This window comes from Pyxicephalus adspersus, chromosome 2, assembly GCF_032062135.1.
Source record: "Pyxicephalus adspersus chromosome 2, UCB_Pads_2.0, whole genome shotgun sequence".
NCBI classification, from domain to species: Eukaryota; Metazoa; Chordata; class Amphibia; order Anura; family Pyxicephalidae; genus Pyxicephalus; species Pyxicephalus adspersus.
In genome coordinates, this window is record NC_092859.1 from 140814059 (window position 1) to 140841627 (window position 27569).

The 27569-nt window shown below is 39.0% G+C and overlaps 1 protein-coding gene across 1 annotated transcript in view; it reads right to left on the reverse strand.

Moving 5' to 3' along the window:
* ARRDC4 (arrestin domain containing 4) overlaps positions 1 to 12637 on the reverse strand; it is a 35796-nt gene extending 23159 nt beyond the window's left edge. The window contains exon 1 of the mRNA XM_072402677.1: positions 11735 to 12637. Coding sequence (XP_072258778.1) covers positions 11735 to 11993 — 259 coding nt within the window. The 5' untranslated portion in view covers positions 11994 to 12637. The remainder of the gene's footprint in view (positions 1 to 11734) is intronic.
* Between the last annotated feature and the right edge of the window lie 14932 nt (positions 12638 to 27569).

A 27569-nucleotide genomic window follows, 5' to 3' on the forward strand; every position in this document is an offset into this window, starting at 1 on the left:
GCACATACCTAATAGTTCCCTCCCCTTCCTGTCGCTTGCACATACCTAACAGCGCTTGTTGCTTCCTGCTTTATGGAACTGCTTTTAATGAATTAAGGCGTATACAAGTACAATATATATCTCATCACTCATCAGCAATCCTAAAAATATTGGTTTTGTTCAGCATTTAAGAATAAAAGCTTTAAAGTTAGTATGACCATTTTAGGATTTTGAGTGAAAGATAATATAATACCCCGAAAGTTGTTTAGTGTTTTATGTGCTCTGATGCAAAGTAGATTATATGCTCTTTGCCTGAGCTGCCTGCTTACTATCATGCATGATAACATAATTACAGCAGTGACATAAAATCATAATCTGAATTAAGCAACATGCATGTATTTATTATCTGTTAGGTGATTGGATGAATCCACAGAGAAAGTGAGAAACTGATTTCTGCAGGGTAGACAATGCAGTTAGGAAAACAAGGAGGTAAAATAATACTGGTAATCCCTAATGTAAGCAATCACAGCACCAACATAAAACACACAGCTTAATTAAAGCATAAACAGACAAACACAGCAGTCATATATTGCATCATGCCTTAGTAAATAACTGAAGACCTAAGCAACTGTCAGCACAAAACCATCTGTGCGGTGCAGACACACGGAGACATGTCAGTCATATTCCAAATAAAAGCTTGTCTTATGAACACATTGCTGGGAAGGACAAACAAAGTACAGAGAGACTATAGTATGTTCCTACAATTATCTGAGTTATAACTGAGCATGATGAATTATTGATCAGTTTACAAACATATATTCATTTATGTCCTTTTTTCTTTGATTATTATTTTATTAGGTCACATTGCAATATATACACATTTACTATATTAACTGAAGTGAAGTTGTTGTCAGGAATGTATGCTCAGACACTCACAAGTATATGCCTTATTCACTACCTAAGCATAGTGTTATCATATTAAACAAAATGACCAATAGCCGGCTCTTGTATAGGTAAATCTAAATTGGTAAAAAAACCTTGAAAAAATTGCAAATTGCACATTTGATTTTGGGAAAACTCTTAGCTTCAATAACACTTGCCAGCATTTGTAAGCAAAACCTGCTGAAAGTAGACATCCTATATTTACCTATGCAGCAACCTGTTGAGGAGCTGCTACTTCACTTCTGTCAGGCCGCTGCATGAATTAGCTGGTTGGATAGGTAAATACCCTAGAGCCCCCATCATGTAAAGCATGCACGATTGTACCCAAAGTTCCATTATTTCAGCAATATAATGGCACTATTGACATTGCCCTATTTCAAAAAGTGGGGGTTATGTTGACATGATCATCAATTTTTTGAAATATTGCAGTTCACTTGATCGAAGTTTACGAATGATCTGGTAACTAATACAGTTTACTGGCTCCTTTACTACTACCCCCTGTTTTAAAAAGCAAAACTAAACTAAAAAAACTTTTACAATAAAACAATAAAGTTTGCAAAGTTCTGTTAACTGTCCAATGAGCTTTGCATGTGTGTACAATCCTGGCATACCCAGGTGAAAGAATCTTTGCATGCAAGCACGGCAGTTATGTTATTCTGACCTGGCCAATTAAGACAGTCAAAGATCCAAACCCAGACTAAGACCAGGCAAAGATGTCAGCAACACCAATGGAACAAGGAAAAGTTTTGCTTCAAGGGGTGATTCCCATGAACAGAAGATTGTCAGACAATGTTTGCTGCTTTGATGGTGGTAACACAATAGTCCACAATTGAGATCAGTGGTACTTTGTTTCAGATGCCATGGTGGGCACTTTTGGCGCAATGACCACTTTTCAAAAGTAGGATTGCAATTGAAATTATGGTCCACAGGCACCACTTTCAAATATAGTGATCAAAAGACTACAGCCAAGAGAATGGAGATCCTAATGGCCAATTTAGTGCATTTCTGGTTTGGCAATCAAAGCTTTGACCGCCATCGTTCAAAATCTGATCACTGTATTATAAATATGGCAAACAGATGAACAGAGAACATTGGAGAACACATAAGTATTCACTTGTGATCTGATGTCCTAATATATCTTGTATGTTACCTAGTATGGAAATGGGTATAATCACAATGAGGACATTGGTGCATCAAGTTACCTAGACTGGGTATAACTACCAAGGAGCCCTTTGAACATAAACACCAAGCAATTGTACACTGTAACTTAAGAATAAAAAAAGCAGATGTACAGAAGGGGGCTTTTAGTGGCAAACAATAATGAATTTCCCAACCTTTTTCAGCACACAGAGTAATACACATAAACACCAGCAGTAATATTAACAAAATTCAACTTAACAAGTAGGTGTGTTAACAGGAAATTAGCAGGTTTAAGAGCAGTCTCCTAATTACAGACGCGTTTCGCTGTATGGCTTCCTTAGGGGAAGTAGATATTTACATTATGAAATAGTGGATGGTTGGTCCCATTTTTTGGCAATTCACACTAAGGCGATTAGTATGGTATCCAAGTCCAATGGATGGAAGTATTCACTTTGCAGCATATTGTGGATTCTATATGAAGCATTCAAAAAATACATGGGTGAATAAGGGTTGCAGAATGACCGCTGGAATGTGAGACAGCAAGCTATCTCATATTGGCAACTCAGTAACTCCACAAGCACTGTAACTTAAGAATTTACAAAGGGAATCCTGGTTTAAATATAAGAAAGATGAACTGTTTGTGTTACCCTAGGGCTAATGGCAGACAGAATAGCAGTTTGACTGCATCGTGGCTTTCTCAAATCCCTGAACCATCCCCTCAGGTAAAGCACTACATGTAGCTTCTCACCCTCTGACCACCCATGGAGAATAAATGTGGGCAACAGTGAATAGATCAGCAACGTTGATGCCACCTGCTGTAAAATGTTTTTATGCTTGTTCTTAGAAAACCATTACAGTGGTGCAGGAGTCCACAGCAGATGATTACTAAACTATATTGGGTGTCCAAAGTATGAAGACTTTCAACCAAACTAATACTGGTTTTTATAAAGAATTGATGCAGAGTTGTGGGTGCTCAAGTGGCTGGCAAAGTTCCAGCAAGCGGGAGACATATGGAAACCGGTTACCTTCTCCTTTGATGCTTCCAAGGCAAATGACAAAAGTGATAACAAGCAGGCAAAACAGTCCTTTCACATGAGATATAATCGAATAATAACTATATGCCATATAGGGCAAACTAAAATACAACCACAGTGTCCCCTTTAGCTTTTCCCCCAACAGGGCTACAGGAAGAAAGATTGAAGTTGTAGTCACAGACAAACAACTCCAACTACGAACAGAGGAACAAAGTATGAAGGGAATGCTGCACAGCCAGAAACTAATTAGAATTAGAATCTGCAAATGGTTAAAATGATACAATAACTACCAATGTAATTGCTGGTCCAGGGTTTTCTAGCAGTGGCGTGAACATGTGGGCGTTATATTATTACTCATACATTAGAAAGGTAATAGGATGCTGGACCCCTGCTAACATATGGCTATATATAGGGGTAAAACATTCTGTTCCAGCAGGCATCTCACTGTCCTATGGCCTCAGTCCCAGCTTGGTAACAGAAAGGAAGATCCTTTTACTTGTTTGTCACTGGGTCACAGGCTCCTGTAGTGTATATTTGAGCTTCCTACCGATCTATATTACTCGTGTTTACCATAAGAGAAATTCATGCTCAAATGACATGCTGCTTTTACATCCAGGAACACCTGCCGCGATAAGCTTGTTTAATTCACATCATTTAGCCAGGAAGCATGGCATTTATTGTCATGCCAGATTTCATCCCTAGTTAAATGACACATGCTTAGATTTGTCCTACAGCATTTCTATTCTTTGTAATGTTGTCACGTTCTGAGTTGGATTATATTAAGAACAATCTGTATAGTAAATCAGGGCCCAGATATCTAAGCGAGCTCATGTTTTTCATAAATGGAAAACATATTAAATAATGCTGACATGATGCTGTAAAGCTGCATTACAGACAGATAGCTAAATACATCAATTCACATAATAATTGTGGAAATCTGTGCAGCCAGTCCTGTGAATGAGGCATTGCTACAGAAACGTGTATTTACCTGCCTAGAAATATGTTATAGGTCAGGATTTCTCAACCTGGATTCTGTGGAACCCTAAGGTTCCTCCGGAGGTTGCTATGAGTTCCTTGAGCAATAAACAATTTGTACCTCTCAGGCCAGTTTACGTGACGCCAATGATCTGTTTGGCTATCTGTAAGGGTGATAATCTTCCCAATGGCCAGCAATGGAAGAGGAATTCTTCCCACTGACCACCATGCTAATATACTGTGAGCTGTGGAAACTATAGCAGGGGTTCCCTGAAGGCCTTTCAAGAGTACCCCCACGTTAAAAAGTTGCTATAGCTATACTACAGGTGGTTCTCTTACCGTTGCAGGTGCCTACATCACTATATAATGTACAAACCAGCAATGGGGGAAGAAATTTACAGGTGTTAGATACCTGCAGCAACTGGAGATTTACTACACAGCTTCACAATTTAGCTACATAAGTGTCCTGAGGTTTTGTACACTGTCCATGGCTTAGGACCAGAGAAGTCATTTCTGGCAAACAGATAGTTAAGACTGCACCCAGGGGTTCAAAGCCAAAGCTAAAAAACAAACAAGGAGGCCTGGGCACCATGTTGTGGTTCTCGTGGAGTCTTCCTTTTTGACAAGTGTTGGTCAATAGAAGTTTTCCTATGTAGATGAATGCCATAGACAGGCTTCAAAAGTGATATAGCTATTGCAGTGGGTGCAATGGCATCATGCTGCATTGTTTTTGTAATAAAAATCCTACATAGGTCAATGCTTGTTTCTGATGTAGGTCACTAAGGCAGAGTACGCACGTTCAATTTTCATCACCGGAAATTATTTGTTTGTTCCCAGTAACAAAAGAGATGAACAGACAGATGAACCAAGTGCAATACACAGCATTGTTCTGTTCTATGGAGAGGGGAGGGGGGAGAGCAAGCGAGCAGCACCCTGATGTGCTCTTCAACAATAACTTGGACAGTGATCATTCCCCATCAGTCAGTCAAAGATCAATCAGGAGGCAAAAGTTTAGGTAAATATTCCTTTGCATTCTAGCAAGAGAGCATGTGTGCTAATAGGTGCCATAGGGATTTGTTCCCTGAGCTGTATAGCTCTTTTATTAGTTTCTTTCAGCAACTGACTCCCTCTGTGTCACTCATTAGGAATGTAAGTTTGTGCTGAGCCAAGTAGTTCATCCTACACAATTTTAGAGTTGAAACCCAATGCTCTGTGTTCTGTCTAGAGGACCACCGTATGAGAGTGAATGTGAGAAGGCATGTCCCCACACTACATGTAACAATATATAACACATCAGTCTTTTGAATCAAATATTATTACAGATACAGTTATGAAGAATACAATGTTCCTTCTCATTTCCATTCCCTAATTAGGAAATATTACAGTAAAAAAAGCATTTATACCCTGGATTTGTTTTAATGTTTGGCTAGCTGGTCTGTCTACAGCTTTGTTAATAGGAAAAGTTTTAGTTGTGTTATGTCTTTGCAGACTTGGATAAACAAAATCATATAGATCGATAACCTAGGAACCTTTCTTTTCTATAGAAATAAAAGGTAGTATTCTTAGTAAAATAATGAAATTTTAACAGTTCAAACTCACACTATGGGGCTGATTTATTAAACCTCTCCAAGGCTGGAGAAGATACACTTTCATCAGCTGGGTGATCCAGCAAACCTGGAATGGATTTCTTAAAAATCATTTGCTATTTGTCAGCAAATGTTTTTAATCTATTCCAGGTTTGCTGGATTACCAGCTTCACTGATAAAAGTGTATCTCCTACTGCCTTGGAGAACATTAATAAATCAGGGCCTATGTGTATGTGCTGTTGTGCATTACACAGCAATGCACAGACATTTATGCTTCATTGTGATGTTGACCCTATTCAATGAATTAAATGAGGCAGCACACAGAAATGCGGTACGTTGTAGCTATACACTGCAATGCAACACCTATAGTAAAATAATCAGACATTGCTTTCTATGCAATGTCCTATGTTCCACATTTTGGAGTCAGCAATGTTCACCGAAGTACTGGTTTTACTTGTTACCATACAACAAAAAGACGTGTTTGAGCCTTGTTTTTATTGTATTTGGTCTCAAGACCAGGCATGTAATAAGGAAAACTTCTGATCCTGTTATAAGGGGGTGAAGAAATCAAGGATTCCCAAATGCCCATAATGTGCCATATTTTCCTATCTGTTTTGTTTGCAGTGTTCCATGTTTTGCAGGGTGTTGTACTGGCACACCCAGAGAAGCATTGCCTTGATTCAGCTTTATTAATACTATGCTGAGCAGTATTTCCTTGCATTTTCCAGCAGTGACGTCACGATCGATCAACAAATCTGCTATTAGGCTCTGCGCAGACACTCAGTTACTGTTGCTGGAGACTGTCTTTTATGTTTGGGATGACATTGCAACATTAGTTGTTGTTTGGATGTTGTTTGTGGTCAATCAGTTAGTGATCCATCCCAGCAGATTGCTCATGGATATTGTGAGAATTTTAGCCCAAGAGGATCACTAATGTTCATATCCCGAGACAAAAATCTAGCACTGTATGGAGTTTTACATTTAAAGAGGACCTGGGCTGCAGAAGCCTGGAAACAGTCAAGCAGAAGACAAAGCATTAGTCATCAGTATTGTGTGTAGAATCCCTGGAACTGACCATTTCCCTATTTGTTTCCTTCCATGATTTACATTGTCTTGTTTTGTACATTGGGTCCATGTGGAAGTGGTTAAATAAGCAGAAGGATAGCTTTGCTTCTTCATAGATCTGACCCCAATGACCAGTGATCTAATGATGAGTAGGGAAATGTTTTAAAAGCAGCAGAAGAAAAGGAGGAAGCACAGATCTACAGAATGAAAGGAGCTGAATAGAAGATCCTTTCACTGCAGCTTTCCCTCCAGTATGGTGAACAGTGATCAACATAAATGTGTCATCATCAAATGTCAGTCCATATCACATAGGACTTCCTCTTAGATGAGCTCATACTGCAGATATATGGGGCAAACTAGTCCCTAGAAATATACACCAACACCAATATATACCATACAGCAATATACAAGAACAGTACACCGATATTCGAAGACAAAAGGAGAATCAGGGTACAACCTAACATTTCTAGATGTCTCTTGTTACATTTACTTTGGGTTGAGGTCCATTTAAAGCTGGTAATAATAGGGTGACAGGTATTGATCGATGGGGGGTCGATGTTTTTTTTTCACCAGCACATGTATTGTCAAATGTGCTTTATATTTAAAATGAAAAATAAACTGTGAATGTACAACAATGGTACCAGCAATTTTTTCACTGAACCTGTTATTTTCTCTAATTATGTCCATTGCTAATTTTTGTAAACTGTATTTTGGTGGGTAATCCAGAATTACAGTGAATATATTGCATTGTTGTCATTTTCTGCCTGAATCCAATATTCTTCTGGATGCTTCTTTAGACTTAGTTAGGGTTTTCGCATTTCTCTAAGTTTAGACCGATGGCTACCAAACTGCTAGTAAATGCTCCTGAACTTTATAAAGGGTGAACATCCTGAATTGTTCACTAATGTTTTTGACAGGGGTTTTCTGTCTTTCACACATAGGGTGTTATTTATCAAAGCTCTCCAATACTGGAGAAAATAGGCTATCATAGGTAATCCTGGCTGATCCAGCAAATCTGGAAAGATTTCTTAAAAATAATTTGCTATTAGTTGGCAAGTGTTTTCAGTCCTAGGCCAGATCCATTCTATGTTTGCTGGATCTCCCAGGTTATCCCATGATAGTCTATGCATCATGGAATATCTGGGCTCCTCCAGTTGTACTCCAACCCGCTGTGAATCTTGTTTTAACTGCCAGCAAATGCTTGAAAAAGCATTTAGTAGCATTGCCTTTCATGTCTTTGGAAGCAGTTCAGTGGCAGAACACCCTAACACACTGCATAAAGCTCCTTCCAGAACAGTACCAGAACAGCACCACAGGCAAATGGATTTCAGCCGCTAGAACATTTTTCATTTATGTCAGAGATTTAGGTTTGTTCAGGACTGAAAGACAGCACTGAACTGCAGTGGTTGATATAACAAGCCAGGGCAACAAGCTAACCAACCTTGACAAACATTATTTATTATTGTCCTCTTTGGCATGTATGGACCATTAAGTTAGCCACTGTACCTGGTACATGTGCCATGTAAACATTACATAGTAGCTATGGCCAAATATAAGCTGACCCCATGGAACAAAGAAAAAAGTAAACATTTGCAGTTGGCACCGTGGATTTTTCAATGCCCATACATATATAAAGCCTGATTTGATAAAGCACTCGTACACTGGAGAAGTTGAGAAAGAACATGGATGATCCAGCAAACTTGGAACAAATTTCTTAAAAAGTGTTTGCGATTGGCTGGGTAATTCTGTAAATCCTGGACCATATTCATTCCAGGTTTTGGATCATCCAAGTTCTTCCATGATAGTCAATCTATCTTCTCTAATAAATAAGGCCCATAGTTTAGGATGGAGTTAGTGATGGGTTACAATCCTGGACCAGTTTTGTTTTCAATCTAAGAAATAAAGTAACAGAAGTGTGTAAGGTCCAACCAAACTCCCGTTCATGTACTCACATTGGGTGACAACATCTATCTATTCAGATCTCACAGTCTGTGTTCCTGCCAGAGAGAGGTTTTCTCTGAATTTCTCCTGGTGATCAATGGTCATTGAGACACAAAATGATGACAATTACAGAATTTTACAGTTGTGCCCAAAACAAGAACATCAAATATTTTAAGAGGAATACGTTTTGATGACAACACCTAAGAAGGGTTTTCCCCTCATTATGGGGACAGAATAAATCTCACTTGCATGCTTACATATCTAGGTAGGATAAGAGGATACATTGTGGCCTCGTTTACACTTTGATAAAGCAAATAGATAAAAGATACAATTAAAAAAGCTTATCAGGTCACTGATTTATGATACCATAACTTGTTACACTTTGAGAAACTTTTGCAGCTTATTTATTACATTGATATTGAGGTCATATTTTATTTCTGAATTCTAAAACTTTTTTCTTTGCTTTGGAGAAAGCAATGATGTGCTAAAACCCTTGCCAGGATAATATCAATATGATCACATAATGGGCCCCCATTATGGAGATGTATGAACAAACTGACAAAGGGTTCAACCACTTCATTTATTTCTTTACTTTTTTTTTTACTTTCAAAAGGTAATATGGGGGTTTTATGAATGTAATATCCATTTCTGTTCACAACACTCGCTCCTTCTGGCATTGCTGATGTTTATATAGGCAAATATTTTACGACAGGGGTGGGCAAACTTTTTCAGTCAGGGCCACAATCTGATATAAACTTTGACAGAGGGGCCGGGCCGATGGGAGAGTGGGTGGGGTTATGCCATCATGACGCCACTGAATGTGACGTCATAATGACATAGCCCCGCCCACTCTCCCATCGCAGATCTGAGCCTGTATGCAGGGACACAGCCCGCCCACCTCCACGAGCCGGGATACAAACAGGAAACGTGTTCTGCGGCTCTGGCCGGTGGGCCCCGGCGGGGTCCTTCTCCTGACCCTGCTCAGGGTGGCACCGGCCAGAGACGCGGACAACCCAAAGGGCCAGAGAAACAACCTTATTGGGCTGTATATGGCCCATGGCCCGTAGTTTGCCCATGCCAGCTTTACGAGGTAGTTGTGTTGTTTTGCACTGCTATGAGACCAAATGTAGCCTACACACAGGTGGGGGGGGTGTTTGAAACCAACAACAGCTTCTTCTGGGCTCTGTTTTTGTTATGTGTACCTGGTTTAGTAGTCCTACAAGTGGCTAATGTTCTACTTTTAACAATGTTTGAAATCCGCCAAGTCATGATTGCAGAAAGGGACAGATGTTCTTCTACAAGAATCCAACTTACCTGCCTGATCGCCCCGGGAAACTGACAAAAAAGCTGAGCTGTGCAGCTCACCTGGCAATGAACTCCAGTGAGCCTGCACAGAAGTTAGGCCCGCTCGGCCCAGCCAATTAGGATAGCCAAAGATCACAAGGAGGAAGTGAAAAAGAAAAAAAGGAACTGTAGTGGGTTTAAATCCACTTTAAAGCAGACTCTATGCTCTCCAATCAACAGAAGAAAAACATTTCAGAATCCTGTACTAAAAGAATACAGGCCTGGTGGATCCGGCTGGATCACCCAAATTCACTGATGAAATTGTATCCTCTTCAGCCTTGGAGAGCTTTAATAAATAAGGGCCAATGATTTAAAGCGGACCTTCCACTGAGTGATATAAGCAGCCATTGCTTGGCTGTTGTCCTGGTCCTCTAATATTATTACCTTCTGAATTACTGAGCCAGAAAAGGTATGCAGCTCAGGTGTTCAGTTAATTAAAGGTATCTGCATGCTTGTTTCCTGTGTGTGACTGAATTGGCAGCTTCCATCATCTCTCAGTGACAGGCCCCCATTTAAATACAAGTGTGCAGATCCAGAGTTCTGATTTCATTTGACTTTCTAATCTGCATGCTTGTTGTGGCAACTGTAGCCAGAGACAGCCAGTAAACTGGTATTTTTGACTGAGGTCAGTGCTAGTGGTATTGATTTCCCTTACAAATACTACTTGTTCTAAGACTTACATACTTGTCGAAATTCTGCATTTTACTATATTACAATTTTGGAACTCCTGGGAGGTTTTTCTGTAATTTGCAAATATGCATATCACTCCCCTGCTTAGGAAGGAGACTTTCAGCAGCCACATCTTCATCCATCCACTGGGTTTGGCGTCTTTGGCCATAACTTCTGCACTTGTGCATGAGAGATACTTCATCCTGGCACAGAATAATGCCAAGATTGTACATGGCGTAGCATATGAAATTAGACTGGCTGTGACACAATTTGATAGATTTGACAGTGCTGTCATTTGTAAAGCTGCATCAAATTTACACCTATTATACACATGTATGTGAGTAACGGATACAGAGGGCACCATATATATGTCTATGCAGTGTTCAGCCACTCGATTGTGACCCAGCACTTCAGTAATCACCCAAAAACAGCCAGGTGGTTACTAAAAAGTGCCGGGTGGTGCACCCAACTAAAAGGGACTGGGAGAACACTGCTATGGTATATATCATACTGACTACAACATTCTGCTGAATAATAGGAACACCACCCACACTGAAATAAAACAGATGTATTCATTTTGTTACAACACCACTGGACAATTATGCTGTATACAGGAAGTTTGTGGTTAGCAAGTTTTAATATTTCATATTCAAGAAAGGACAATTCTATACATGCAGTTGCACACAGATACAGAACTCTCCACCACCTTGGTACATGATTTGCATAATTGGCTTAGAAGTTCATGATATGTACAAGACATGTCACCTAAACTCTTCATGATTTGCCATTTAGATTGACAAGGTAATGTACAACATCAACGGAGGCTATTGATTAGAGGGAGTAAATAGTAACTTTAAATAGTGCAATAAAAGACTCATAATACACCTATAATAAGCCTATAGGAGTCATTTTAAAATGTTTTAAATTTTTCTGCAGGGCAACACTTTTGCTCCAGTATAATTTGCCTTTATATATATATATATATATATATATATATATATATATATATAGTTTATTTCTTTATGACGATATTTACAGGTTTACAGGACTGGTGCTCACCTGCAGATGCCACCAGTAATGGAATCTTCTCATTAAGGTACTCATGTTCTTCAGAAGTTGATACATTTTGGTTCCCATCAACTCCTCTCTTTGGAGTAAAGGACACCGTCGCCTCTCCATGTGCACACAGGTATAGGCCTACCACTTCACTTTCTTCCAACAACTCCAGAACCACCTGACCAGATACAGATTCACCGGTAAGATATCCATTCTTTCCCTCATTTTCAAGAACAATGCTCATTAGAAGACCCACGACCATTTTTCCACGTGCCCAAAAGGGGTAGAATTACACCAAGATTTGGCTCATGGCTGTCACACAAGCCCCTATAAAAAAAATTTGGGTAACTTGTAAATATTGCAAATCATAAAAATTTAAATAGGAGGATGTGGGATATCCTATGGAGGCAAAAAGGCTTCAGACAGGCCTGTGCCAACTTGGCCACCGCTGCGTCTTGACCGTAAAAACTTTCCAGTTATATCAGAGATGACGAGGTGGTCTTCGGGGGTTTGATGTGAGCAAAAGTTGGCCGCTGGGTCTACGCCACTGCTGTCTGTCATCGATACAATGTGTAATAAGTGATCCCAACAAGGCTTTAAAGTTTAAAATGTGACCACACAGGAATGCTCAGGGTTGGAGAGTATGCAGGGCAAATGTTCACAACATGTGACATAGAGACATGTTCAAAACAAGGTAATACTGGAACACTTCCTGGTGTTAAGAGAGGTGAAATGTTCTCCGTAAGAAGGCTGCAGACCTTTTCACGCTTCGTGTAATAGGAGAATGATCTGAGAATGGTCCTGCAGCCAGATCAATACTGTCTTGTGTTCCTTGTAATACTGCTGAGTACAGGGAGTACCAGTAGTTCCCAGCCATAAACACTTGACTGTCATCCGCAGCCCTTCCCCACTCCCTACTCCTATCCAATGGACAGCAGAAATAACATTCACCACTCACAGAACTCTTCACAACCTTTCTACAGCTCAGCTCTGAGCCTGAAAACAAGTCTGATTGGTTGGCAGCCAAAGTTTGTTATTGTGAAAACTCAATGCATGCTGCAGGCGAATGCTAAGAGCGTGCCTGAGTCATGATCCTCAACCGAAACAGAGAGACAAGAAGTGATAAGAAATGCCAAGATTTGAAACAAATCCATAAATGAGCAGAATCAATTGATTTATTAAAACTGGGAGACTATGAAACTACACATCATTATTTTTATATGTTACATCCACATTATCCAAGTTACAATTCCTTGGACTTTTTTTATTGTATTATAGAGAATCAGCATGTACAGTAATATAATATAATATATATAATTAGTATACTAATATATAATTAGTATGAAAGAATTATTAATACTTAATATTAATAAAAAATAGTATCAAAAAGAACATTAGACATCTAAGACATCTACAAAATGATGTTAGCATATACAATTGTTGCTCCTATTAGTGTTTCATAACAAATAGTAATGTTTTTAATCTCATGTATACATGACACATCCATGTTTATATATAAACAATGTGATGTGCTATTCTATGCATAAACAGTCCTGCTGGCTTTTGCTAAATATTTTCTAGTTTTTAAAAATAAAGGAACATCAAAAATAACAGGCAAATATCTCTGAATTCTTTGGGGGAGGTTCAGACCTATCCTGTTCGAGCTGTCTCCCGCACCCTGTGGCTGTCATGTTGCCCCTCGCACCGCAGCACATTTGACAGCTGGCATCAGTAAGTGGTACTGGTACCACTTACTGCTGGCCATATTCATTCCCTATGGGGCTGCTGTGGGAAAAGTTACGTGAACGGTGTGGTTCACAGGAATGATGAAGTGATGCATGCTATGCTATACATAAATAGTCAGTTTTTACAAATGAAAGATAATATTATTGTATGTGCTATAACATTGCAGCACTCCTATACTGTATATAGGAGTGCTGCAATGTTATAGCACATACAATAATATTATCTTATTACTGTATATTATACAGTAATCAAATCTTATGCATAGTGCTGAACTTTGTTGGCTCAGGTCCAGTTTTTGGTATACTAATGTCTATTTGAAGCTCACTTAAAATAAAAGACTGTCCTTAACACAGTGCGCAGCTTACCATGTGTTCATGTGTGTCCAGTTATGATGTAAAGGGGGCCCTTTTCTATTTTTCATATCATGATACAGGTAATTCTCTAGCTATTTATTATTTATTTTTTTGTAGGTCTTTTATTCTCTTATCAGAAAAAAATCACAGTCACACATTAAAATGTACATATTAGGCTTAAAGGTCTACCCCCCCCCCAAACATCATTTATTGTCTTGAAAACATTTTTCAATTTATTTAATTTTTTTAGATTTATTTTTAGTTTTACTTTATTACTATTATATACGAAGAAGGGCCACTATCAGAAAGGTCTAGTTCATTATACTAAGTAAACTGCACCCTTCTCCATGTCTAAAAGCTCCAGCGTTGCAAAAGTCAAGTGAAGGGTCTGGGCTAATCACCACAGAGCTATGTTTAAAAGTTTGGTTTGTAAAAATAATCAAGAAAACCAGGTGCAAGTGGAGAGTTTGGTCTAGCCAGAAAGGGAGCTAGGTCAGGTTGCACTCGCATCTGAGTCCTTTGCTAGCTAACCAGACCTTTCATTTGCACCTGAATCTCTTTTTGGCTAGACTAGACCATTTTCTTGCACCTGGCTCCCTTGATGGCATACCAAGTACAAGTGGAGGAGCCTGGTGCAAATTAAGCTTGACCCTTGACTTTCTCCAGGCTCTCTTGCTGGTTAGCCCAGATCCAGCACGTTCACCTGACACCCTTGCTGACTAACCTAAATGAAGAATCTAAGTTAAACTAGCATGGGATAATTGTTTGGTTTGGGATAAACAGCAAGAGAGCCAGTTACAAGAGCAGGAAAGCCTGCTAGGGTCTGAGAAAGAAAGCCAGATGCAATTGAGCCTGGCCCTCTACTTCCACATGGTTACCTTGCTGGTTATCCTAGACTCTCCACTTTTACCTGGCTCCTTTATTAGTATGCCTAAATGGAGGTTCTAAGCAAAAACCAGCAAGTTAAAAGTGTTGGGTTTAGGCTTAACAGAAAGAAAGCCACATACAAGGGCAGACCAGGCTCTCTTTCTGTTAATCCTGGACAGCTTTTGCACTTGTCTCCTTTACTGTTTAGCCCAAATCCAACACAAGCAGCACCTGGCTTCCATGGTTGTTTAGCTCAGACTCTCCACTTGCACCTGAATAGCCAGCAAAGGAGCCAGGTGCAAGGTGAGCCACACTAGCCAACATGGAAGTCAGGAGGAAGTGAAGAGTTTTTAGCTAAACCAGCAAAGGTACCCATCTCCCTCAAGGATCTTCATATGTACTGTCAGCAAGCTCAATGATTCCAATGCAGCAGCAAAAAGTTCAAACAAAAGCATCCAGCTACTGATCACTAAAGGATAATACCTTACCAGGTAGTGTCTGGGCCTGATCAAAAATTCCTTCAATCTGGGTCCACAACAGAAGTCTTTTATCCTCCCCAAAATGCAGCCCTGATCACAAGGATAATACGTCTCATATGTGATAGTATTTTGCAGTAACAATTATTTTTATTGAGACATTAGGTGTTTAGAGCCACAGCAGTAAATATAGAACGGAAGGGGTCCTCTGTGAAAAATTAAAAAAAATCATTTTTTTTAATTATATTAAAGGGTGAAAATTTGATGATAGTTCCACTTTAAGTGACATCTTCTCAGCAGGGTCAACAGCCATAAAAGCATGACAGAAGTATTTACAGTGTCATTATTCAACCATTAAAAATATATGTTGCTTGAATTGGGGCTCCAGAAAAACATTGGACACCTCCCCTAAAAGGTAAAAAGAGGTGCATTAGGAGAGACAATTGCTGCACCGTGTGGGTAATATATATACTGTCACAACATAAACAGCAATATATATATTAACAAAGCAAAACTTAAGCAGTAACTATGTGTTAAACACAGTGATCATTATTATTATCTATTATTGTAACCACATGGTCAGGAGCCAATTAACAAAGCTTCTGACCGCTGTCCCGAGATGGCATCTGTCCAACCGCAGCAGAATTTTGCCCCAGATTTTTAAATTAGGAAAAATTAACAGCAGGTTAGGGATAAATGTGTCAGATGTTAACTTTACACTACATGGGTCACATGTGGTAACACCTTTCTTCACAAAAATACAAAACACTCAATAGGTATGGAAAGTAATAGGTTAGCCATCAGCTTTTCTTGAAACAGATTGAAAACAGAGTGGAGAATCATTTGGACCGACTTTGCCATTTTTAGGAATTAGTTTTGTCTCTGGGGATATTTATTTTTTTATTCTGCCCAGTAATAAACAAAAATCATTCTAGAGAAACAATGGCACTGAAAAACGCTTTGTGAACCTACCTAAATTACCTTATGAAAACTGAAATAATAAAAAAAATTCATAAAAGGATAATAAATCAATAACATTAAAACAAAAACAACATGCTTTCAGCAAACCTACAGATCTAGTGAAAGTAGCACACATATAAGCTATACAAGTGAAAACAGACAGCACATGCCATTAGAGCCACAATCTTTTAGCAGTCAATAAAAGTATAGTCCGGGCATTATAAACCATGGTTCCATGCAAACCCAAGCTACAGGTTTATAGCAGTTCTCTGAACCTAAAACATTTGACCTTCTCATTTTATGATGTTTGCACAGTTTTGGGTCCAACACCACCTAGCAGAGCCAACGACATGGCTCCAATAAAGTTTTTAGCTGTCTATAATGCTGGTATTCTTGCTACTACTGTATGGGGGCATTTTTATCCACTGGCCACCAATTTAGGAAGCTTTTGTTCCATTGACTCCCACAAAATTGGTTTTAGCACTGATACACATTCTAGAAGGTTGTCACCCATGATGAATGGTCGTAATTGTTTCAGGTAAAATCTAGTGTGTTTACAGTGGTGCCCTGATATCGTCCATCAATCCATCCTGGCAGATGGGTAAACGATTAATCTGGAATGACCAAGGTTCATTTCTATGGAGGAGAGCACTGAGGGTGTCCTCCACATTCCTCTCTCTATAGAACAGAACAGTGCTCAGTTTTTCCAGTGACATCTAATTTAATGTGTGCAGGGCTTAAGGCTATATCTTAGCTGCTATCAGCCCAGCCTTTTTGTGTTCAACCCAAAGTGTATACCCATCACAAGCATTACACAGTTTTTTAAAGTAAGTTTAAAAAAGATGCAGATACAATCAACTGACAAATACTCCAAACAGCATCTGAGAAAAAAATTTGTACTGCAGTAGTTGATGAACGCTTGACAATCACCTTATTTGTTTTAGTGACTGAGTATTGAAGAGAACAAGAAAAAGTCAACTGGTAGATTGTCAACCTCCTAGTAGCTGTAGCTACAAACCAGTGGTGGTCAACTTCATAACTGTAGAGGACTCCAGGATTCCCATGTTAAAAATGGTTGAAAAAGGCCAACCTTTTGCAGCTCGCGGAGCACTGAATCTACAAACTCGGGACCGTGCATGCGGTCCCCCTGAGTGTCGTCATAATGCCAGAACCCTCACACCCTCCAGCGACACAACCCATACACTGCCCTTCGCCTGCGATCTGTACAGGAGATGTGGTCCGCAGCTCTGGCCGGAGCACCCCCCCCAAGCAGGGTCCTTCTCCTGACCCCCCTGGGGGTTGCACCGGCCAAGGCCTCGGACCACCGCTGGTCTCGGTGCTCTCACTGCCCACCTCTCAGACAGCCGCGGACTGGGGGGTTGGGGTTCTAGCCTCTGTTTTTAAACCAATAACCATTTTATGTCCCAACCATAACTTTATCCATGCTTACAGGTTTCCAAGGCAGGGCACATGAACTCTCGTCTTTGAAAATGAATGCTATACAATAGTTGCATATATTATATATAATTTAGCAATACAAGATATTTGATGTTTTTTATGCATTTAGTTTTGTTTGTCCCCATTTATCAGTACGTTTGTATAGAGAAAGCTGTAGTTTTGTTTAGACATACTATATATTTGGAAGGCCTGGGATCGTCCTAGTGCTGCAGCAAAACATCCTGCAGAGACAGGTGGATGTGTCTGACATTTCATCTGTCAAGCTATTTAGAATAATTCTGTCTCCAAATATAGAGATGTTCTAGTTGGGACCATGGTCTGACCTTACCAGACTGGTGTCTTGTCCATATTAATATTGTGTGTTACATCAAACCAAATATACAAAAAGAGATTGTATTTTTAATTGTAACCTTTGGGCTTTGGGTCTTTAGGACCCTTTTGGGTCAGTAGCCTTCAACATCACTATATGTATGTTCATCCTTTAGTGATTTTGATATCATTTTTGAAACCAGTTAAAAGATTTTGGATTTGAAGTTTCAATTAAATGCAAGTGATGTGGATGGTATAGGACTGAGTTTCTTAACCAGTATTCTGTAAAACCCTAGGGTTCCTCCAAAGGTTTCTATGGGTTCCTTGAGCAATTTGTGTATTTCAGGTCAGTTACCACTGGCACTAGTGGTCTTTTTGGCTATCTGTAAAGGTGACATTCTTACTGTTGGCCAACAATGCAAAGTGTATTCTTCTCATTGACCACCACACTAATATACTGTGAGGAGTGGATATAGTAATTATACTGGGTTCCCTGAAGACCTGAAAGGTATTTTAAGTTATCCCATTTTAAAAAGGTCAAGATACACTGGTCTAGAACATTGGCATCTGCATCCACTGACCTTGCTCGCAAATGTTCACCCACAGGGGACAGAGATGGCGGGCATCGCCAAGGAAGCGCAGATGCTGGCCGGGCATCGCCAAGGGGACAAAGATGCTGGGCCAGGGCTAGGGGGGACCAGGTAAGCCAATTCCACCCCAAGTGTCTCGGGTTTACTGCATTTTGTAATGAAAATTAACTCTGAGCCACACTCTGGGTTACCGGCAGGGAGTAGCACTCAAAATCCATCTTTTCAAAGTAACCCATCTTCTGTGTCATAAAACCCCCACTAATTACCCACCAACTCATATCCCCCTGTACTAGTTTGTGCTGCTTCCCCATGTCTTAGATTATAATCTGTTTGGTGCAGGGTCCTCTCCTCCTGTGTCACTATCTGTATCTGTCTGTCATTTGCAACCCCTATTTAATGTACACCACGTGTAATATGTTGGTGCTATATAAATACTGCCTGTTAATTAATTATTACCAGTAGCAACAAGCCACCCTACTAATTTGTTTTACTTTTTTTTTCTGCTACTTTTAGAAAATCATAGCTACTCAGTGATTGAACTTGAAAGTTTTTTTTTATTACTAATAGGCTACAAAATATGAATGGCAGTTATATATACTATCTTACATATTTTTATTCTTATCCATTTATGAATGTGGTAATCTTCAGGCCACTTTTCTGTTGTGTTACAGTGCAAGGATCATGCTGATAGGAAGAGAGAGTGGAATGACACATTAAAACTCATCAAAAAAACTGAAAGTTGACGCCTAGAACAAGGACAACAAAAAAGTTCACAAGAGTTTCAGTAGTTCTGGTTCTTCTTTGTCTATGCCAGTTAATGCCAACTAATGGTGGACTACAGAGCAAAACAGTGCACATTTTTCAAAATGCCAGGCATTATTAAAAAGCACGTAAATGCTATATGAATTGGCTATATTTGGCGCAGAGTACTTTTAGCAACCTATGTAGTTCAGACGAGTTACACAATGACATCAGCTTTATAGAATTCACTCTTTCCCTTTCATTGTTTTTGGTACTAATCATATAATTTTAGAAGTGACAAAAGGGGCAAGGCCTATGAAAAAACCATAATCGTGTGCCTTGGGCAGCACTAACTCCAATTACAGACTTGACATTCAACTGATTGAATAATTTTTTTCCCCATTGAAGAAAAAGCTCCTTCTGATCTTGGGCATGTGTGGAAGGAGCAGCCAGCAGCCTCCTGAGATGCGTGATGTAGGTATGCCAAGAGGCTCTGCACTCCCGTTCTGTCTTTATCGTTGCAGTGATAAAGATAAAAGAAGAAGGGCTTCTCTCTTTTTTGTCTACCATTTTAAGTAAAGTAAAAATTCTGGTGATAGGTCCACTTTAATAGAGGAATGAGGAGTGTATGAAAATCAGCAATGTGATGGGTCCGTTCTTTAGGATTAACGCTCATAAGCATAAGGTACAGGGGGAAGACATGAACGGAATTCTTTACGCTATTGGTGTTGGTGTAATGTGTGACTAAGACCAAAGAGCTTCTGGAAGAGTGTGCTGGTAAACGGTTATCCCACCACAAGTAAAGGGGGGGGGGGGGGTACTAGAGAAACCCGCTACCTTCCTGCTACATCACAATCTTTTGTTTAAAAATACACTGAACTGCTCATGTGCAACTCATTGTATGATTCCCAGCATTCTCCCAGCCTGCACACACGTCATTCTGGTTTGATCAATCTAGATGGAGAAAGATCCTTAACCCAGAAAGACTGGATGAGGATAGGGGCTACTGCGTTTCAGCAAGGACAGGTGAGTATAATTAATAAATTGCAGGTAAGTTTTATATTAGAGGGACATCTTCTGTCATGTCTGCAAACAATACCCTGCCTGCTTGCTAGTTAGTTGTTAGTTTTTAGTTTTAATATTTAGTTTCCTCTTAATCTATTAGAGATTGGTGTGAAGAAGGTATTGGGTGGGGGGGGGGTATCCATTAGAGATGTGTTTTTTTCTGTGACTACTAATATATTTGAATGGGCATGCAAAGAAATCTACAGCGACTAACAGGGAGACATTGTTGCTTATCTATGGAGATTTCAGTGGGGCTAGGTAGGTACTCCTTTACAACATGGTTGGTAAGTGGTTCCTCAAGTTGATCCCTATACCACAACAAGACACAAGGGAAATTTAGGAGTCAGCAGGAGGGAACACTGAGCATAGCAAGGGAGCAGGAAATCCACATTTCCCAAAATATTGTATATTAAAGTAAAGTTGTCTATACAGTTGTATGGGTGGCAGCAGAGGTAAGTATACACATTGTTTTTGTACAATGCCTTTTTTTGGGCACCTTCAGTTTAGAGAAACAGTTTATTATGTGTTTACTTCTGCTGTGTAGTGCATAGATTGCTTCACTGCAAAATTAGCTTTTATGTTTTTCGCCTTATGAAATTATAGGGCCTGAAGATAAGCTTTACATACTGTACATATCGCTAATAAGGAGGAAGTAAAACATTGTCTCACTGCTTTTCTTTATTCCTCATTAGCATGATAATTTCTATTATGCAAGGAGTTTACAATCAATCATATCAGGCTGTACACAATCCCAACTCCATCATATCTTTTGCACCCCACTCCTGTATGTCGCTAATTCTTTTTTTGGGAAAAACATAAATAATAATTGCAGTCACAGAATATAAACTTTTTACAAGTGTGAATGAAAACCTGGTTATTGCACCTGATTCTGTCTGTAGTTTCCTTTTATTGTATCCTTTTATTGGATAAAGGAGCCATATTTTAGATGAAACCTGGTACCTGAATATTAAAAGTCCATTAATAAACAAAAACTAAAAATTATCTGAATGGGACTGCCCATCCCTCGCTAAATCCAGGTCTCAAAACAGCGCCACTTCTGTGCTTGGGGGACCGCTGATTTGCCACCCCAGAAGTGCCCCCCCTCTGGTTAGTCCCGGCTTGTTCCCTCTTGAAGATGTCATGGGGGTCATCTATTCAGAAAATGACTACCGGTATATTATTTTAAGGCCGGTGGCACCTGACTATATTACCCTCGAGGGGAGAAACCTAATTCTTTATACATTCAGAAAAGAACCCCACCAAGAAATTTCTAAAAAAGACAGAAGACATAGTTGGAGCGTCATTTGACGTGACTTACCTGCAGTTAGTAGGGGGTGTAAAGAAGGTGCTAGAGGTGGGATTTTCCAAATCCCAGAGTTATGTGTCTCTGCTTATATCCGAATGGGCTTTTAAAGAATATACCGTGACCAACAGATAGAGAAACTTGTTGCTGATCCACTGAGATATAAGTGATTTACAACATGGTCTGGTCAGATGCAGACATTGATTTTCATTTTGCCCTTAAAAAATATCAGTTTGATGAAGTTTTTACAACAGACAATTATATAAGGATGTGTGTGTTATAGTTTCAGTGTAACAATTCTATTGATATGGCAACAATGAGTTGTGCATAGAGAGAGTCATATTGTTTTTTTTTAATTATACAGAGCTAACTTCAACTATTATGAGTAAACAATATTCTATTGTTAGTGCCACCCTGTATCATCTTGTTCTATTAAATCATTGTGTTGTCAGGCCTACTTTCCTAGGCTGTCCTTTATGTCGGAGGTGTCAAACTCTGGCCTGGGGGCTACATCTGGCCCTCATCATCCTTTCTTTTGGCCCCCAAAGGAATCCTAAATATGAACTGCAGCTGGCCCGTCGCTGCATTGAAATAGTGCCGCTACTACAATTCCTGGCATCACTCGCATCTTTAGATCAGCAGGCTCTTTGCTTATGTGTGGCCCGCATTGGACTGTTTTATAGACACAAATATTGCCAGGAATTTTAGTAGTGGTGCTATTTCAATGAAGAGGGAGTTTCAGCAGCGGACCACCCATAAGACTTAGCTCCGCATTGGCCGCGTCTGGCATTTCCAGCACTCCCCCTCAGCTGTACTTTTCCTTGCTACTCCAAGGCATGGACTTGAATGGTTAGATTTTCAAATAAGAATATTGTTATTATTATTGTTAGCCTGTGCAAAAAGTTTACCATTGAAATTTAACTCAGAAGGCTACAAATAAAGAAAAAGGCATAGGATTGTTTCCTAAATAAAATAACAAATAAAATGTATGCCTCTTTCTCTATTATAAGCTTGTACCAGATTAAATGTGAAGTAAAACCTCTTTGTTTACATATGAAAAGGGTTTATATCTAATGAGAAGGAACATTTTCAATGCATTTCAATGTTGGCCCGCGACTTTGTCTAAGTTTTTAGTTTTGGCCCTCTGTGTATTTGAGTTTGACACCCCTGCTGCTCTATGTGATGTGCTAGCCAGTTGCTACATAGTAATACAGCAGGCTTTGTCCTTGCTCTCCACTGCCACCCTATGGCAAGCTGTGTGTATTTCAGGTCTGCATTGTTCACACCATTCAACCCTGAGTTCATTGTAGAAAGGACACTGCACTACCTAGCACAGAGCAAATAAAATATTACAATGGACAAGATAATAAAAGACTGAGCATAAAGCATTGATGGAGGTTTTCAGATGATGTACAAAGAAAGAATTAGTACTTGTTATATAATGTGGGAATAAAAGAGTAAAATACAATAGGCTGCTTTTATATAATGCTTTTAACATATTGCTGTAACTGTTCAAGGTGTTCTGTAAAATGTAATCATTAGGAGTTATTTCATAGTTTAGCCAGGGACAAGGATGTATAGTGAAGATTTTCTGGCCTTAGGATTACTGATGGCTTGATTCTCTTCCAAGCTACAAAGAAATATCATTGGAAAGTGCTAAGCCGCTGCACCTGAATCTACTAGAGGGACCTTCATGTGATCCAAAATTTCACAATGCTGGACAGGCAGAGGAGAAGGATATAATAATCAGAGGGACTGTGTTTCTGGACCACAATGAAATAGGGAATCTTTGTCATCAGATGGACCACATTGCCATAGAGTTTATGATACTAGAGGGTGCATATTACCAGACCTGCAATAAAACTATAATGGCACATATACCCAGAGATAACTGGCATCATTGCTAGACAGCCTAGGTTATTAAAAATAAAACAAATCATTAGAGACGCTTTATTACCAAAGAGAATAAATTAGATACCAGTATTACCAGGGGTGTCATAGGAATTCAGAAGTCAGAATATCAATAACTGGTGTTTATTCAGCATTAAAATATTATTCATCATTTTACAATCATAGTCATGTCACTAAAAGTCCCTCAGAGGAGCTCACAAAATGTCCCTACCACAGTCATATATCATTAACACAATCAATTTTGGGGGGAAGACAAATGCATGTTTTTGGAATGTGGAAGCAATCATCATACGGGGGAACTGGTGTGTAAGCGTGTGGCTCGGCTGTGAGATTTCATTGCGGTAGCATTGTTTGTTTCAAGCCCTACCTAAAACTGACTAATGTAAATAACATTGAAACCGAAGGAACTATAAAAATAACTAGATGTGATTTAAAATAAAGCAGATAACAGCTTGATTGCCATGAGCACTGCTTTGTTCTTCACCACTGATTCTAACAGAGAGCGTTGCTGAAAACACAAGCATCAGATTCTCTCTCCTGAGGAAGCGGATATTTCTGTGAAACGCGTATAGATCTAACCCAGAATGTATCCCTCACACTCTGAAAGGAGAGGTTACTGCGTATAACAATGGTTTTATGTATTTGAAATTTAATGTAAAATATTAATAAAATTATGTTATTTTCATAATACATGTTGTTGATATTGGCCTATAAAATCCCACTACAAAAATTGGTGTTCTTCACTGTATGTTCCCCTTTTCGTGGTGTAATAAGGGGTGTGGCCTATGTGATATATAACATATGTATAGGCAGAAATCCCTTTTTTTGGAATGTGGAAGGAAGCCAGATAATTGGGGGAAGACCACACAAACATGGGAAAACATACAAACTCCAGGCAGTGTCCTGGCAAACATTAAAACCAGTGTTGCAATTGAAAAGAGTGCTAACCACTGAGCCACCCTCACAATTTGATTTTATGTAGATATTTTAGGCCTGATTTATTAAAGCTCTCCAAGGCTGGAGACAATACACTTTCACCAGTGAAGCTAGGTGATCCAGCAAACCTGGGATTAATTTCCTAAAAGTAATTTGCTATTTGTTAGCAAATGTTTTCAATCCTGGACCAGATCCATTCTTGGTTTGCTGAATCACCCAGCTTCACGGATAAAAGTGTATCCTCTCCAGCCTTGGAGAGCTTTAATAAATCAGACCCTTTATGTTTATATAGACATTACTGCATTACTGGGATTTGGCCTTCTTTTTACAGGTAGTCCCCGGGTTACATACGAGACATAGATTGTAGGTTTGTTCTTAAATTGAATTTGTAAATTGGAACAGGTACATTATTTTAATGAATGCAATTAGGACAGATGTTTATCTCAACATATTATTAGGCAGTGAGGTGTCAGTTATTGTATACAATCTTCACTTCTGGAGCAAGCTTTTGTTTGAAATGCAAAAAGAAACAGAGTTTGTCTTGGTCATTAGAGAGTTACAAGATGTTGCAGAAAGAGCTTGTCCTCATAAGATCACCCACAACCTCAGCTGTGTTTAGCAAAAGATTTTAGAGCAAGTCATGCAACCCCCTCCCCCCATCAAGCCTCCGTCCTGCACAAGAGCTAGCAGGGAAACCCCATTCATATCTAGGAGTCGTCCCTATGTCCGATGTCCATAACTCGGGGACTACCTGTACAAATCCTGTATCTGGGAAAACAATAAACACCTCTACGCTTTCTCTCACCCCTCTCCAACTCAGATCAGACCTTGGGTTGCATTGGTACATGTGGTGGGTAAAATGAGCATTATAGTTCAGACCACTCCTCATGCCCCTAAACTGCTTTTTTGGATGTGGCATCTCACCCACAGCAGCCTATGGAGAATAAATGGGGGTAGCAGAGAGTGGTTAATACCGCCTGCTGTAAAATAATGCTGTAAATGTTCATTCTTTAAAAATCAGTGCAGTAGTGTGGGCAGCCGTGCAGCTAGCAAAGCGCCAGCCATTGGGGTAAGCAGGGGAATGCTTGTTCTTTTTTTTTTTTTTTTACCAATGATTATTTAGGACAGAGGGGTTTTTTACAGCTCTAGATCCACTCTAGGAATGAAAGTCCAACAAATCCATTCATAACTTTTGATTCATAACCAGCAATAGGAAGATGGAAGAATAAAGGGAAATATGGGACGACAATTCAGATTCAGGCATACAAGTATAATGTAAAATTTACACAACAATGACAACCTGCAATGTACAGTACTCTGTAAGGTATCTTAATGTGTAACTAAACACAAAAAAAATAAAAAATTAAAAGCATATTTTTTTCATGTATAAAATCCTTAACATTATTAAATTTCCATATTTCTATATAGACACCCACAGAATAAACTGATGACACTTTTTGTGTTGTACTATATTACATTTATCTAATCTATATTTATAGTAAAAAATCTTTCCTCAAATCTTAATAAATTCTGTGATATATAAAATATGAGAATAAGTCAAGTAAATAGTAAAGACTTAAAATTGTGCCCAGCCAAAGATGACAACAAACTATGACACCCCAAATTTTTCATAGATTATGCAAATTTTTATAGCTCATTATTTTAAGGCTAACCATAACTAATGTCTTGAAGAATATTTCTCTCACACTGGCATGCACGGGGATGCTTAATATGCAAAATTGTCCTAATACATAATATTGTTTTATTGTCATTTACGTATGCATGTGTGCCCATGTGCATGTGTGTTTGCATTCGGCACAGGTGAGGGGCCTTTAGGACTTTTTTTTCTATTTAATGTATAATTTTTTACTTTTCTTTACCTTAATGGTATTACTAATAAAAAGGGGCTGAGAATCATTTTCTGACTGGGTTTCCTGACAGTGACAACACAGGATTTAGCCCTTGCAAAGCGCGTCTTAGTCTCCATTGGGAGGACATGCGACAGAAAACCATTTGGAGACAGGGGCAGGGTGTCACCCTATAACATCAGGTGTCTGCACAAAGCCCTTTATGGTTACAATAATTAATTAGAGATTTAGATTTAAAATTACTTTCAAAATGACAAATAAAGCATATATGAGATTTGCTTGACTTTGCTACTTGGTGGCAATAAGGGTCACATATTCTAGAAAGGGGTTGTGCCCCATCATTATTCTTCATAATCTAAATTATCCATAGAACAGAACAATACTTTAAACTCATTTGAATGTACAGATCATATCAGCTTGGCAAATACATATTCTTCAACCTCCAATGTATCTGCTTTCAAGTGCATATACATTCATTATGAATTGAAGGCAGTGTAAATATATTTATATTATTAATAAATTGAAACTTTTTGTTATATTTTTATCATTTTTTATTTTAAGTGTATAGTACTTATTGTGCTTGTCCTTTTTTATAGTAAACCGCAAACATTGCAATCAATATATAGGACAAAGTATAATAGGTTGAAATTTGCCAAGTTTACATGAAATGATGAATGTGCATTTGTGTACACCCTCTTGTAAGTGTCAAAAGGTAAATCTTGTAGTTTTAATATTGCTACATGCTCTTCATCTAGCCATAACTGTATATACAATGCATATACTGAATATAATTCACTTATTCACAAATAAGCTACCAGCAGAACCATAAGAATGCTGAACATGTGCTTTATTGCTGCCTGCGTTCCTGCTAGGGGGATAAGTTGTCTGTTTTTATGCTTCTGATTATTAACACCTAGAGTGATAAAAGTTCAAACTTCGAAGTTATCGCAGAAACAAAAGGGGACAGTAGGGATAGTTGTTCTGGGGCTTTCCATTACTTTAGACAGATTCCTTTTACTTTCTGTTGTGTCTATGGCACAGGAAGTCAACATACATTTCACAAAAGGGACACAAAAAACTGATAGGAATTTTAATTGTTCCATGCTTCAGCCTTTTCTCAATCTTTTTACCCACAATTTTTTTTCTGGTCCCGGGGAACCCCCACTAGACTTAGTGTAGATGAACTAAGGTGGAGCTAAACTTGAATTAGAAAAAACTTTGTGAGCAGGCAGGTTCCTTGTTGCAGAAGGGACAG